The sequence below is a fragment of the Felis catus genome, chromosome B3 (genome assembly GCF_018350175.1).
Source record: "Felis catus isolate Fca126 chromosome B3, F.catus_Fca126_mat1.0, whole genome shotgun sequence".
Taxonomy (NCBI): Eukaryota; Metazoa; Chordata; class Mammalia; order Carnivora; family Felidae; genus Felis; species Felis catus.
In genome coordinates, this window is record NC_058373.1 from 138,866,522 (window position 1) to 138,879,351 (window position 12,830).

Below are 12,830 nucleotides of genomic sequence, written 5' to 3' on the forward strand. Positions count from 1 at the left end.
TTGAGCGCCGTGTCCCCCATGTTGGTCACATAGTAGTTGCTCACTAAACACCCGCTGAATGAATTAGCATGAACGGCCACTCCCATCAGAGAGCAGAGCCGTCAGGATGATGTAGCGCTGACCACAAGGCCAGCAGTGGAGGGAGTGACTCTGGAGTCTCGCCAAAGAAGAGTTAGCCTGCAGGATCCAGAGACGTTCAAAAAAAGGCACCCCCCCCCCCAAAATTAAAAACCAAAGAACCACTCCCGTCTAGCCACGGATCGTCCAAAGCTGACTGTGTGATCCTTATTCTCCTTTTTCAGCCGATCAAGATTTGCATTCTCGGTCCCCCCGCTGTGGGAAAATCTAGTATCGCTGAAGCCTTGTCTAAACACTACAAACTGCATCACATTAAATTGAAGGATGTCATTTCTGAAGCCATAGCAAGACTGGTAACGTTTCTAACTACTTCACTGGGAATTTTCATATCTTAAAAATGCTTCCCTTCATCTCGTAATAAGGAAGCCACTAATTTTACGTGGCATCCTACGGTAAGATTTGTTATTTCAATTGGATTTTGTTGTTGGCCCCAGTTATGAAAGCGCAGAATCCCACGGGACTTTCCTCTGTGAGATAGAAGCTTCTTTCATGGGGTTGCCCTTGAAATTCAGTCTGTCGCCAGCTGTTGCTTAAAAATATATCTTGTATTTTCTCTGTTGACTAGAACATATTTAGGTTTTCTTATGCTTGATGTATGTTTCCCAGAGTATTACCAGACTATTTATTCATTAACTGCTCTTAAAAAAAGGACTATTAGAGCAGTTTTTTTTCATGTTTATTTATTTATTTTATGAGAGAGAGCATAAGTGGGGGAGGGGGAGAGAGAGGGAAGGGGGGAGAGAGAGAGAGAGAGAGAGAGAGAGAGAGAGAGAGAGAGAGAGAGAGAGAGAGAATCCTAGGCAGGCTCTACACTCAGCACAGAGCCTGACACAGGGCTCGGTCCCACGACCCTGGGATCATGACCTGAGCCAAAATCAAGAGTCGGATGCTCAACCAACTAAGCCATCAGGCGCCCCTTAGATTTTCCATATATCCCCTCCCTCTTACACGTATAGCCTCCCCCTCCCCATTACCAACATCCCCACCAGAGTGATTCCATTAGTCACAGCTGATGAACTTGTGTTAACACCTCATCACTACCCAATGTCCACTGTTGACTTTAGGGTTTGCCCTCGGTGTTGCACACCCTGTGGGTCTGAACAGACGTATAATGACATGTGTTTACCGGTGCCCTAAAAATCCTCTGTGCTCTGCCTGTTTATCCCACCTCCCCCACCGCCAACTAACTGCTTTTCATCGTTTTATTGGAAATGGTTGATGCTATGACATATCTCCTTAAACGATTACTAAAAGTCTTGATTTCTACGAAATGTGTTTCCTGAAAGTAAGATACAACCTGATACGGAGGGAAGTGTTGACGCTTAAGCGGTTCTGGCATTAACACAGAAATAGATTCTTCTCCTAAAACAGAGTGAGAGAAACCTCAAGGCTCTCACCCCCCTCTGTAGACACATGCATCCCAACTTCCTGCATGACGGCTGTGGGTGGGCGTGGTCCCTACTTGGGCACCAGTCTTTTCCAGGACCACCTGTCAGATGGTTTGTGAGCAGCGGGTCCGTGGAGGGCGTCCTCCGACCCGAATATCCCTGTGGTCTGTAGGAGACGATCGTCACGCCTAAGGATGAAGAGGAGGAAGAGGAAGAAGGCGAAGAGGAGGAGGAGGAGGAGGAGGAGGAGAACGTGGATGAAGCTCAGGAGCTCTTGGATGGCATCAAGGAAAGCATGGAGCAGAACGCAGGTATCGCGCACCTCACGGCACTGCTCGTGGTGACAAGTTTTGTTTCCTTGTGAGAAAAGACTGCCTGCTTGCTATTAAAAGCAGAGTACGGAAAACATGACAACAAAGAAATCTCATTCATAATATTACCCCACCCCTGGAGGGAAAAATAACCATTAACATTAAAATTTTTTTTTAACGTTTGTTTATTTTTGAGAGAAAGAGAGTATGAGCAGAGGAGGGGCAGAGAGAGAGGGAGACACAGAATCCCAAGCAGGCTCCGGGCTCTGAGCCATCAGCACAGAGCCTGATGCAGGGCTTGAACTCACGAGCGGTGAGCCCGTGACCTGAGCCGAAGTCGGACGCCCAACCAACTAAGCCACCCAGGCGCCCCAAAAATCACCATTAACATTTTGGTGACTCTGTGATCACAGGATGGGAAAGAACTACCTAAGATGATGATGATGATGATGATGATGATGATGATGAGATCAAATGGATAGTCATAAATATTTTATAAACATCAAAAGTCATTAATTAAAAGGCAAAGGACAGGGGCGCCTGACCAGCTAATTCAGAAAAGTGTGTGACTCTTGATCTCGGGATCGTGAGTTTGAGCCCCACGTTGGGTGTAGAGATTAAATAAATACAACTTTAAAAAAAATGATTAAAAGGCAAAGGACAGGGACACCTAGGTGGCTCAGTCCGTTGAGCATGCGACTTCAGCTCACGTTATGATCTTGGGTTCGTGGGTTTGAGCCCTCAATAGGGCTTTGCACCGACAGCGTGGACCCTGCTTCGGATTCTCCATCTCCTTCTCTTTCTGCCTCTCTCCTGCTTGTGCACTCACTCTTTCAAAAATAAGTAAACATTTAAAAAAAAAAGCAAAGGACAAACAAGGAAAGTATATTTGCCACTAATATGATAAAGGCTTAATATCCTTAATATATAAAATGCTCAGGCAAGCCAATAAGAAAATCATTAACTCTTTAATAGAACAAAATGGATGAATAATGTGGAGCCATAATTCATGCAGGAAGAAATACAAATACATGGAAAACTATCCTTACCCTCTTGGTAACCTTAAGCAATTTGCTGAACAAGCCGATCGTGGTAAACCGTCACTTTGAACTCAAATTCTGGACTCATTCTTTCGTCACCCCTGGACAGAGTTTCAGGCTGGGTCCATTGCAACTCCTCGATAATAAATAGGTAGAGTTTCTGGGTTTTCATGCTTTAAGAAGCCCATCCTGATCAAACAACTGCAAGCTGGGTTTTGAACGTGGACATCTCCAAGGGACTTAGCTATTTGGCAGAAAAGCAACCTGTAGAAGTTATCTGGAAACCAGAACCGTTTCATTTTCATACATTGATGGTCACGATCTTCCATCAGACTGGTTTTACTGGTATCATTTATAGACCAGTCCAATGTGTGGCCATTGGGCGCTTACCCAACAGAGTTTCTCCCCTCACCACCTCTCAAGCACATTTGGCTTCTTTCCTCTTACCTCCTGCTCTCATCTTGCTGGTCTGATCCTCCCGGGTTGGGGTTGGGCCCGGCAGGTGGGAAGCAGGGAAGAAGGACGGAGGCGTCAGCCCCTGGTGACAGACAGCTCCTTCCTAGGGTTGCCCTTCCCAGACCCTCCCACCGAGGACCGCCCACTGCATCCCTTGGGGCACCTCTCTTGACTGGCCTCCCCACCTCTGGTCTTCCGGCACCCCCTTTTGCCCCTGCAGGGGGGTCCTCTCCCCAGACACTCCTCTTCAAGGATTCTAGTCCGTCCACACCTTCCTCTGAAGTCAGAGTACCCCTCTCCCTCCTCCCCTTCTCCCAGGCCACTCAAGTCTGTTTTTTTTAAGGCGTGGAGAACGTGGTCTTATGTACACACACTGGATGCCCACTTAGCGCAGGTAGCTGATTATCTGTGCGTTGGTTTCTGCTTTGGTGTCAGCCAGACCGGGAGGAAATGGAATTTAGAATCCCAGGGCTGTCCCGGAGGAAAAGGAAGGCACACGGAGAGCCCAGTTTGATACTTTGAGAGAAAACACTGCCCCTTCCTCGCCGGTGAGACGCTTGGGAGTCAACATGCTGGTGTTAGAGAGACTTACCGACATCCTGGTGCCCACCACTTGGGAGAGAGGAAACAACCCGAACTAAGACGTTCCGTTGTGAGGATACCCGCGGAAGGAAATCTGGCAAGGCACATTAGAGGGTGGAGGGCTGGGATTTATAGGATCTACAGGGGTACGTGACCACGTGCACATGCACTGTAAGCCTGGGGTGTAAGGCCGGAGCAGGGCACTGGGAGCAGTGAACAGCGCCACCCCACGAGGGGAGGGAGGATCCGGGCTAACGGGATGCGACAGACCCTAGACAATACTTATCGGACAGAGACTTATGAATTGGTCTTTGCAAGAACCCAAAAATCGTAGCCAAAATGTGTAACAGGATGGGGGGGAGGTACCGACTGGGTTCTCTTCATGCCCAGGGGGGAGACCCCGCCCAGCAAGAATGTCAGGGAGGAGCTGAGAACAGTCAGTGCATTGCTCAAGGGCCTGTCCTTGGCGGGGACTCAGTTCTTTCCCCAGATGTCAAGAGAGGCCAAGCTGGGTCAGTGGCCTCTGTGTAGAGGGGCACTGGAAGGCAGCAGAGGACGTGGTCTTTAGCCAGCCACCTACTCACTTCCTACAAGACTGGAATAGTTCATTCAATCCTCTTTGACCTTAGGAAGGTGTTTTTGGTGTCTGTTTGTTTGTTCGTTTTTTTCCCTTCCTGAAGTGTGTCCCCGAATCCTTCCTATTCATATTTAGCTGAAACTGGGACATGGACCTTGATTATGTTTGGACAAAACAAGACCTTTGAGCTCATTGCACAGACCTACATAGAAATTTCCCAGCACGAGCAAGGGCACAGAGGTTAGCTGACTCTTCCCTTACATGACCTAATTTGTTATTATGCGATTCTAACGATTCCCGTGAGGCAAATTTCAGTCCTGCAGTGGTCACCTCTGTGTCCTGCTAATTCCACTCCAGTTGGCCCCGGATGGTGCAGCCGGAATAGGGGCTTAGTTAAACCAGAATGCACTGGCTACAGATTCTTAGTGCTTGCTTTGGGTATTTCAAAAGCATTGTGGGACTATTGAATCTAGTTGGTGGGATTCCAGGTGATCACTGGACTAGTCTTTTCGCTTTTCTGTGAGTTTGAAAATAAATATTGGGGGCGGGGTGGGGTGGAAAGGATGTCTGTAAATGTGTCAACTTCCTAGTGTCTATCCCGTGCATGGATTATTTTTTTTTTTAACGTTTATTTATTTTTGAGACAGAGAGAGACAGAGCATGAATGGGGGAGGGGCAGAGAGACAGGGAGACACAGAATCTGAAACAGGCTCCAGGCTCTGAGCTGTCAGCCCAGAGCCCGACGCGGGGCTCGAACTCACAGACCGCGAGATCGTGACCTGAGCTGAAGTTGGACGCTTAACCGACTGAGCCACTCAGGCGCCCCTGGATTATTTTTTTTTTACATTTATTTTGAGAAAGAGAGAGAGAGTGAGCACAAGTGGGGGGTGGGGGCAGAGAGAGAGACAGAGGATCCAAAGTGGTCTCTGTGCTGACAGCAAAGAGCCCAATGTGGGACTCGAACCCACGAACCGTCATGACCTGAGCCAAAGTCAGATGCTTAACCGACTGAGCCACCCATGGGCCCCTGCATGGATTCTTTAAAACCCTGGATGCAGCTATCTATTTTTGAACCGTGTTTTAGTAGTTATGAATATGGATTAATACGAACATTTTAAATATTACGTGAATGTGAAAGATACTTACAATTAAAAAAAAAAAAAGCAGGTGGTGTTTTAAAGGCTGTCCAGTAGGCTGTGTTCATTCCTTTCAAAGCGGAAGTGATAATCCTCCGACAAGGAGCTCCACACTGCCAAGGTCGTGGGTGTACCTCTAGGAGGTAACAGTTCTCTGGAGAGAGGCACTTGGGCTTGGCCCTTTGTGTCCTCACATTCCACAATTAGCAGAAACTGCTGCGAGAGGTCCCTTCTTGCATACTGAATACTCCTGGTTCTGAAACAAACAGAAATGAATGGCAAGGCTCACTGCCTGAAGTAAACCCAGGCATGCGTGGAGGGGACTGAAGCCAGGTTTCTGAGGTACGTATGTGCCCCTGCCTGAGCAACGAAGCCTTTGAAAACCAGGAATAGACCGCTCAGATAAAGCTCGTCTTTGAATTTTGCTGAGTCCCTCGACATTTTTTTATTTGGCCTTATTTCTTTGCACCAGTGTGAACCTTACTGGGAGATAATGTCAAATCATTTCGAGGAATTTCATTACGCAAAATAACGCCTTTGATTTTTTTTTTTTTTTTTTTTTTTGGTGTCAGCCCTAACACTGAAATTTCTGGAAGACCCAATTAGTTTTGAATCAGTTACTGCCTAATGAGTCGTGCGGCGATGAAAGGTAGAAGAAAGAAGGGGTGTCTTAATTACATCATTTCACTGTCATTAATATGGTGATTAAAAGAGACCAAAAACTATTTTATATTGTAGACCCACTGATAAACTAAGAGTATGGGAGAAAGAGCTTTGGAGATCAATGACTCAAACTTGCCAAACTCACGGTACTGAAATGCATACATTAAGCAATATAAGGGCAGGGCCATGTCTCAGAAATGGTACCTGTTCTATAATTAACAATAGAATAATAAACGAATATTGCAGTAAAGCTGCATCAAATTGTCCTTTAACTGTTGGACAGCTACGCCACGCAATCACAATCGCAGGAATCCAGCATCCAAGGCTCGAGAGGGAATTGTTCAGCGGGGCCAAGGTCAGGAATGCCAATTGGAGAGGTGGGTGGGGAGGGCATTCTTTCCTTTCCTAAATCCTGCAGATTTAAAGAGAATAATGCCTTTAAGAGTCAGATCAAACTTGATTTTTATTTTTATTTATTTATTTTTAAAGTAATCTCTATGCCCAACGTGGGGCTCGAACTCACAACCCCAAGATCAAGAGTCGCACTCTCTACCAACTGAGCCAGCCAGGAGCCCAAGCTTGATGTTTATTCCAGTGCAGCAAATATTTACTGATCACCTGTTATTAATAAGTCATGTGTCAACAGCACACGTGGATACTATCTCACTTAAATCTCACAACAGAAACCTTTATTACTATGTATCAAGGCTATGAGGCTATGTATTAAGGAATAATATCAAAACAGAATTGAGGGAACCCTGCTGGCAAGTGGGAGCACTCTGGATGTCTCCACTTCTCCTTCAGCTTCACCCACACGCTGTCGCTGCGGAAGAACATTTGGGAAATGCAGACATGGCCTTTGCTTCTGTTCTGTATTGCAGCCAAGCTCATTGGGTTCTCCCATTTTATTGTGCGTTAAAATGCACATCATGTTGAAAATACAAAACCACCTATTTTTACCTGTAAGGGAACTTTGACTACACAACAATCTTTTTTAAGTTTATTTATCTTGAGAGAGATCGAGAATACGAGCAGGGGAGAGGCAGGGAGAGAGGGAAAGAGAGAATCCCAAGCAGGCTCAGAGCCTGACATGGGGCTCGAACTCATGAACATGAGATCATGACCTGAGCCGAAATCAAGAGTCCATTGCTTAACTGACCGAGCCACCCAGGCGTCCCCTATACAACAGTTTGTGAGATGACTTTGGAATGTAACCCCCATGTAGAATGTGACTCCCCTAGTAATATTTTTTTTCTTTTTACCAGGCCGACTAGAAGATCAATATGTAATTCGACTTGTCAAAGAAAAGTTGAAATCTATGCCTTGCAGGAATCAAGGTTATATTTTGGATGGGTTCCCGGAGACCTATGATCAAGCTAAAGACCTATTCAATCGTAAGTTTGAATGTTCCCTGTATCTTTTTTTCAGAGCTTTTCTTTCTTACTTTATATAAACTCTACCCCTAATGTGGGGCTTGAACTCACGACCCTGAGATCAAGAGCCACGTGCACTGCAGACTGAGCCAGCCAAGTGCCCCTCCTTCATTTATTTTGAGTGTTTATATTCAGGTAAGTTGCAACATATCATAATAATAGTCGCTTCGTTAAAATTTAAAATTCAGACAGACTATGTCTAAAATACACACTTTTCTATTTATGGTTAGTTTTCATTAGTGACTTCTAGTTAAAATATTTTTAATTTTCTTGCCAAGCTGTCCATAGTAGTAATATGTAATAAACACAACAATGTATATTTTGTTTTATTAGAAGAAGATGAGGAGGAAGAAGAAGAAGTCAGAGGCAAAATGTTGCCCTTTGATAAATTAATCATACCTGGTAAGTTTATTTATTTATTTATCTATTAATTATTAAAAATTTTTTTTAATGTTTATTTTTGAGAGAGAGACACACACACACACACACACACACACACACACACACACACGTGCAAGTGGGGGAGGGGCAGAGAAAGAGGGAGACAACAGAATCCAAAACAGGCTCCAGGCTCTGAGCTGTCAGCACAGAGCCCAACACAGGGGTCAAACTCATGAACCGTGAGATCATGACCTGAGCTGAAGTCGGACACTTAACGGACTGAGCCACCCAGGCGCCCCCGGTGAAAGAGTCTTAACCATGCACCACTGGGCTGCCCTCTCTCTGCTGGACGTAGTCCAAATGCGTCAAACATGTAATCTATTTGGAATGTTTAGTCTGTTCTCAGTAAACCATCTTTCTGGAAATTGTGTCATTTGTATCTAGGGATTTTAATGCAGGGAGGTGGTTGAGCAAGGACACGAGAGGTTAATGCCATTGAAGGAAGAGTACCCAGAGCAGGGGGTGTGCCTCACCACGCTGGGTCGCATGGGGAAGCACCAGTCTTGGTCAGGAGGCAGGAAGGAGCGAGGGGGATGTCTGGGCCACAGCTTCAATTGGGGTTTCCGTGGGAAAGGGCGAGGCAGGGTCAGGCAAACAGCTGCTTTTAGAGGATTGGCTAGTTTGAGCCAATTCCAATGGGTTTTGCTCCCTAGTTGCCTGGTACCTGGCTGTGGGATGAATTAAGGCAAGGGGAATAGTGGCTCCGTGTGCGAAAGTTATAAAAAGGCGGTGGCCATTTATATGTATATGGCGGCATGCTCCCAAGCAAGCGGTTGACTGTCTTTAGGAATTAGCCAGCCCTGAAAGAGGCTGTCTCTCTCCAGGTCGGTAAGGCCTCCCTGAGATGTCAAAACACCATTAGATGCAGAAAACAACAAACATGATAAATACAAGTCTCCGCGCCTGATTTGGGCGATAAAACATTTGAACCTGTCGTGATCCAGTCAAATGTGGTATTCTCTCTCCTCGGTAAATCATTGCATTTCACAGCTGCTGCGGGCAGATCTTTTCAGATCTCCTCATTGAAGGAGACATGTTTAAAGTTGCATCTGCTTGAGGAATATAGAAACATGTTTTTATTTTTTATCTTTTTTTTAAATGTATGTTCATTTTGGGAGCAAGAGCATGCGTTGGGGAGGGGCAGAGAGAGATTCCCAAGCAGGTTGACAGTGGGGAGCCCGACGTGGGGCTCGAACTCATAAACCACAAGATTATGACCTGAGCTGAGATCGAGTCAGAGCTTGACCAGCTGAGCCACCCAGGTGCCCCTGGAAATTTTTTTTTTTTTAATTTTTTTTTTCAACGTTTATTTATTTTTGGGACAGAGAGAGACAGAGCATGAACGGGGGAGGGGCAGAGAGAGAGGGAGACACAGAATCGGAAACAGGCTCCAGGCTCTGAGCCATCAGCCCAGAGCCCGACGCGGGGCTCGAACTCCCGGACCACGAGATCGTGACCTGGCTGAAGTCGGACGCTCAACCGACTGCGCCACCCAGGCGCCCCTGGAAATTTTTTTTTTAAATACAGGTTTTCATATGACTCAAGATAGCCAAACACAGTAACCTCCTTGTTAGCACAATCTTTTTTTTTCTTTTTAAAATTTTTAACTTGTTTCATTTTATTTTTTTAAAACTTACATCCAAATTAGTTAGCATCTAGTGCAACGATTTCAGGAGTAGATTCCTTAGTGCCCCTTCCGCATCTAGCCCATCCCCCCTCCCACCACCCCTCCCGTAACCCTCAATTTGTTCTCCATATTTATGAGTCTCTTGTTTTGTCCCCCTCCCTGTTTTTATATTATTTTTGTTTCCCTTCCCTCATGTTCATCGGTTTTGTCTCTTAAAGTCCTCATATGAGTGAAGTCATATATTTGTCTTTGTCTGACTAATTTCACTTAGTATAAAACCCTCCAGTTCCATCCACGTAGTTGCAAATGGCAAGATTTCATTCTTTTTGATGGCCGAGTAATACTCCATTGTGTGTGTGTGTATATATATATATATATATATATATATATATATATATATACCACATCTTTACCCATTCATCCATCGATGGACATTTGGGCTCTTTCCATACTTTGGCTATTGCTGATAGTGCTGCTAAAAACATGGGGGTGCCTGTGTCCCTTTGAAACAGCACACCTGTGTGCCGTGGATAAATGCCTAGTAGTGCCATTGCTGGGTCGTAGGGTAGTTCTATTTTTAGTTTTTTGAGGAACCTCCAAACTGTTTTCCAGAGTGGCGGCACCAGCTTGCATTCACATTGTTAGTGCAATCTTAAGCAAAAGCAGAAATCGATTACTTGCTATCCACAGTGAAGCCAGTACAAGGACAGCAGAAGTTCTGAACAGTTATCTCAAGACACTGCAAAATCCTGAAGTTCTATCTGACTCATCACAAGAGAAAGGACTTTAAAAAATACCATCTGGGGGTGGCTGCCTGGTGAAGTCAGTAGAGCATGTATGGGACTCAGGGTTGTGAGTTCAAGCCCTAGTTTGGGTGTAGAGTTCACTAAAAAAAAAAACAACAAAAAACAATCATCTTGTGGGAAATATATTTCATCACACTAAAATTCTTTGAAAGTTTGTAGTCAAGTGTATCACTCACTGTTCATGGTATTTGATTAACTGGAATCTTCCTTTTCCCGGTCACTGGGAAAAAAGATACAGCATCATATTTAAAAATTCTTACATTACTAACAGAATTATTAACTTTTCATCTAGATGCCTAACGTATGGAGCTTAACAGGATTCAACCTCCAGTGAATTTATTGACGTACTTTTGATTTAAGTACTATACCAGCATTTGGAGGTCCAACTGTCTCCTCTCCTTTTTTCAATATATTTTTAAGTTTGTTTATTTATTATTTGTTTGTTTGTTTATTTATTTATTTAGAGAGGGAGAGAGAGAATCCCAAGCAGACTCCGCACTGTTAGCACAGACCCCAGTGTGGGGTTCGATCTCACGAACTGTGTGAGATCATGACATAAGCCGAAACCAAGAATCGGACGCTTAACCGACTGAGCCACCTGGGTGCCACCTCTTTTAACATATAGCCACTAATGTAAATCAAATGATCAAAGATGAGCACCTGAGCTAAATTAAAATCGGTCAGAATAGTGGCAGTCTCAGACCTCAGCCTTTCTTTTCACTGTTAACGCACGAAGCAGACGATGTTCAAAAGGGCTCTGCTGCCCCACTGCTCAGCACACTCACCTTGCTCTCGCTCGGGAAGCCTTATCAGAATGCAGTTAGGTGCCAATGGCATTATTACGCGGCAAACCAATACAATGAATCAATTAGTTAATTTTTTAAAAGTTCCAACAAAACTTTCATTACAAAATCAGGTGATGGGCCGGATTTGGCCCACAGGGCAGCAATACAAGTTTAGGATGCAAATTTAACCATTTCCAGGCTTTGCCAGGCTCTTACAGGGAGCGAGTTGTTGGCAATGCACCTGGCTAATGATCTGGGCACCTGTGTGCTCTGACCGCGTTGAGAACATCTGAGAACAGTAACTCACCTAGAAAGTCCATTTCACTGATATGCATTTGAATCATTCATTCACTCAACAAATATCTACTGAAGTTATACTAGGAGCTGGAGGAACAGCTGTTTTCATAGTTTAAAAGAAAATCCCAGGGGGGCGAAATGATCCCCATCCTTAATATAACTCAAACATGAGATGAGCGCCGTGTTGCAGCGGACCCAATTGTTTCCCAGCCGATCGCATCGAGAAAAGAACTGCATCCTTGGGAAATTAAAATCCCAAAGCAGGGTGCCTCGGTGGCTCAGTCTGTTGAGCATCTGAGACTCTTTTTTTTAATTTTTTTTTTCAACGTTTATTTATTTTTGGGACAGAGAGAGACAGAGCATGAACGGGGGAGGGGCAGAGAGAGAGGGAGACGCAGAATCGGAAACAGGCTCCAGGCTCCGAGCCATCAGCCCAGAGCCCGACGCGGGGCTCGAACTCACGGACCGCGAGATCGTGACCTGGCTGAAGTCGGACGCCTAACCGACTGCGCCACCCAGGCGCCCCCCAATTCTGCTGCTTTTTGTCATCGGTTTTGTTTTTAGTCCATGATTAGATTTGCTGCTCTCTGCTATCAGATTTGCTATTATTTATTATTAGAGATTTTCTGTTTCCAATTTCGGCTGCTTTTATTAAAAGGAGAAGGAAGGAAAGAAAGAAGAAGGAAGAAGGGGGGGAAATAGGAAAATAACAGCTCTCACAAAAGACCAGCTGGTCGGGCCTCGTAGGGTGGTCTCTGGAAATGCCAGGGATTTGTATCTATTTGTCCTCGAGAGAGGCGGCGAGAAGGCCAATCTTGTCGAGCGGTCCAGGCTGGTCACCAGACACCGCGGTGAGGCGTTGGCTCAGCCTCCAGTGCCCTCCACTCAGCCCTTTCGTCCTTGGGTTGACTCAGGAGGCTCCTTGTCTCCCCAGAATTCGTTTGTGCGCTGGACGCGTCAGATGAGTTCCTGAAAGAACGGGTGATGAACCTTCCCGAGAGCATCGTGGCGGGGACCCACTACAGCCAGGACCGCTTCCTCCGGTCTCTGGGCAGCTACCGCAACATCAATACGGAAGACGAGACCGTCTTCAACTACTTTGATGAAATTGAGATCCACCCGATCCACATCGGTATGACGTGGGCCCCAG

At 45.5% G+C, this 12,830-nt stretch overlaps 1 protein-coding gene across 1 annotated transcript in view; it reads left to right on the plus strand.

The window, feature by feature from the left end:
* AK7 (adenylate kinase 7) overlaps positions 1-12,830 on the plus strand; it is a 68,674-nt gene that overhangs the window by 44,598 nt on the left and 11,246 nt on the right. Inside the window, exons 12-16 of the mRNA XM_045060674.1 lie at positions 303-431; positions 1,699-1,837; positions 7,557-7,685; positions 8,058-8,126; positions 12,615-12,812. Of these exons, the coding sequence (XP_044916609.1) occupies positions 303-431; positions 1,699-1,837; positions 7,557-7,685; positions 8,058-8,126; positions 12,615-12,812 (664 nt within the window). The remainder of the gene's footprint in view (positions 1-302; positions 432-1,698; positions 1,838-7,556; positions 7,686-8,057; positions 8,127-12,614; positions 12,813-12,830) is intronic.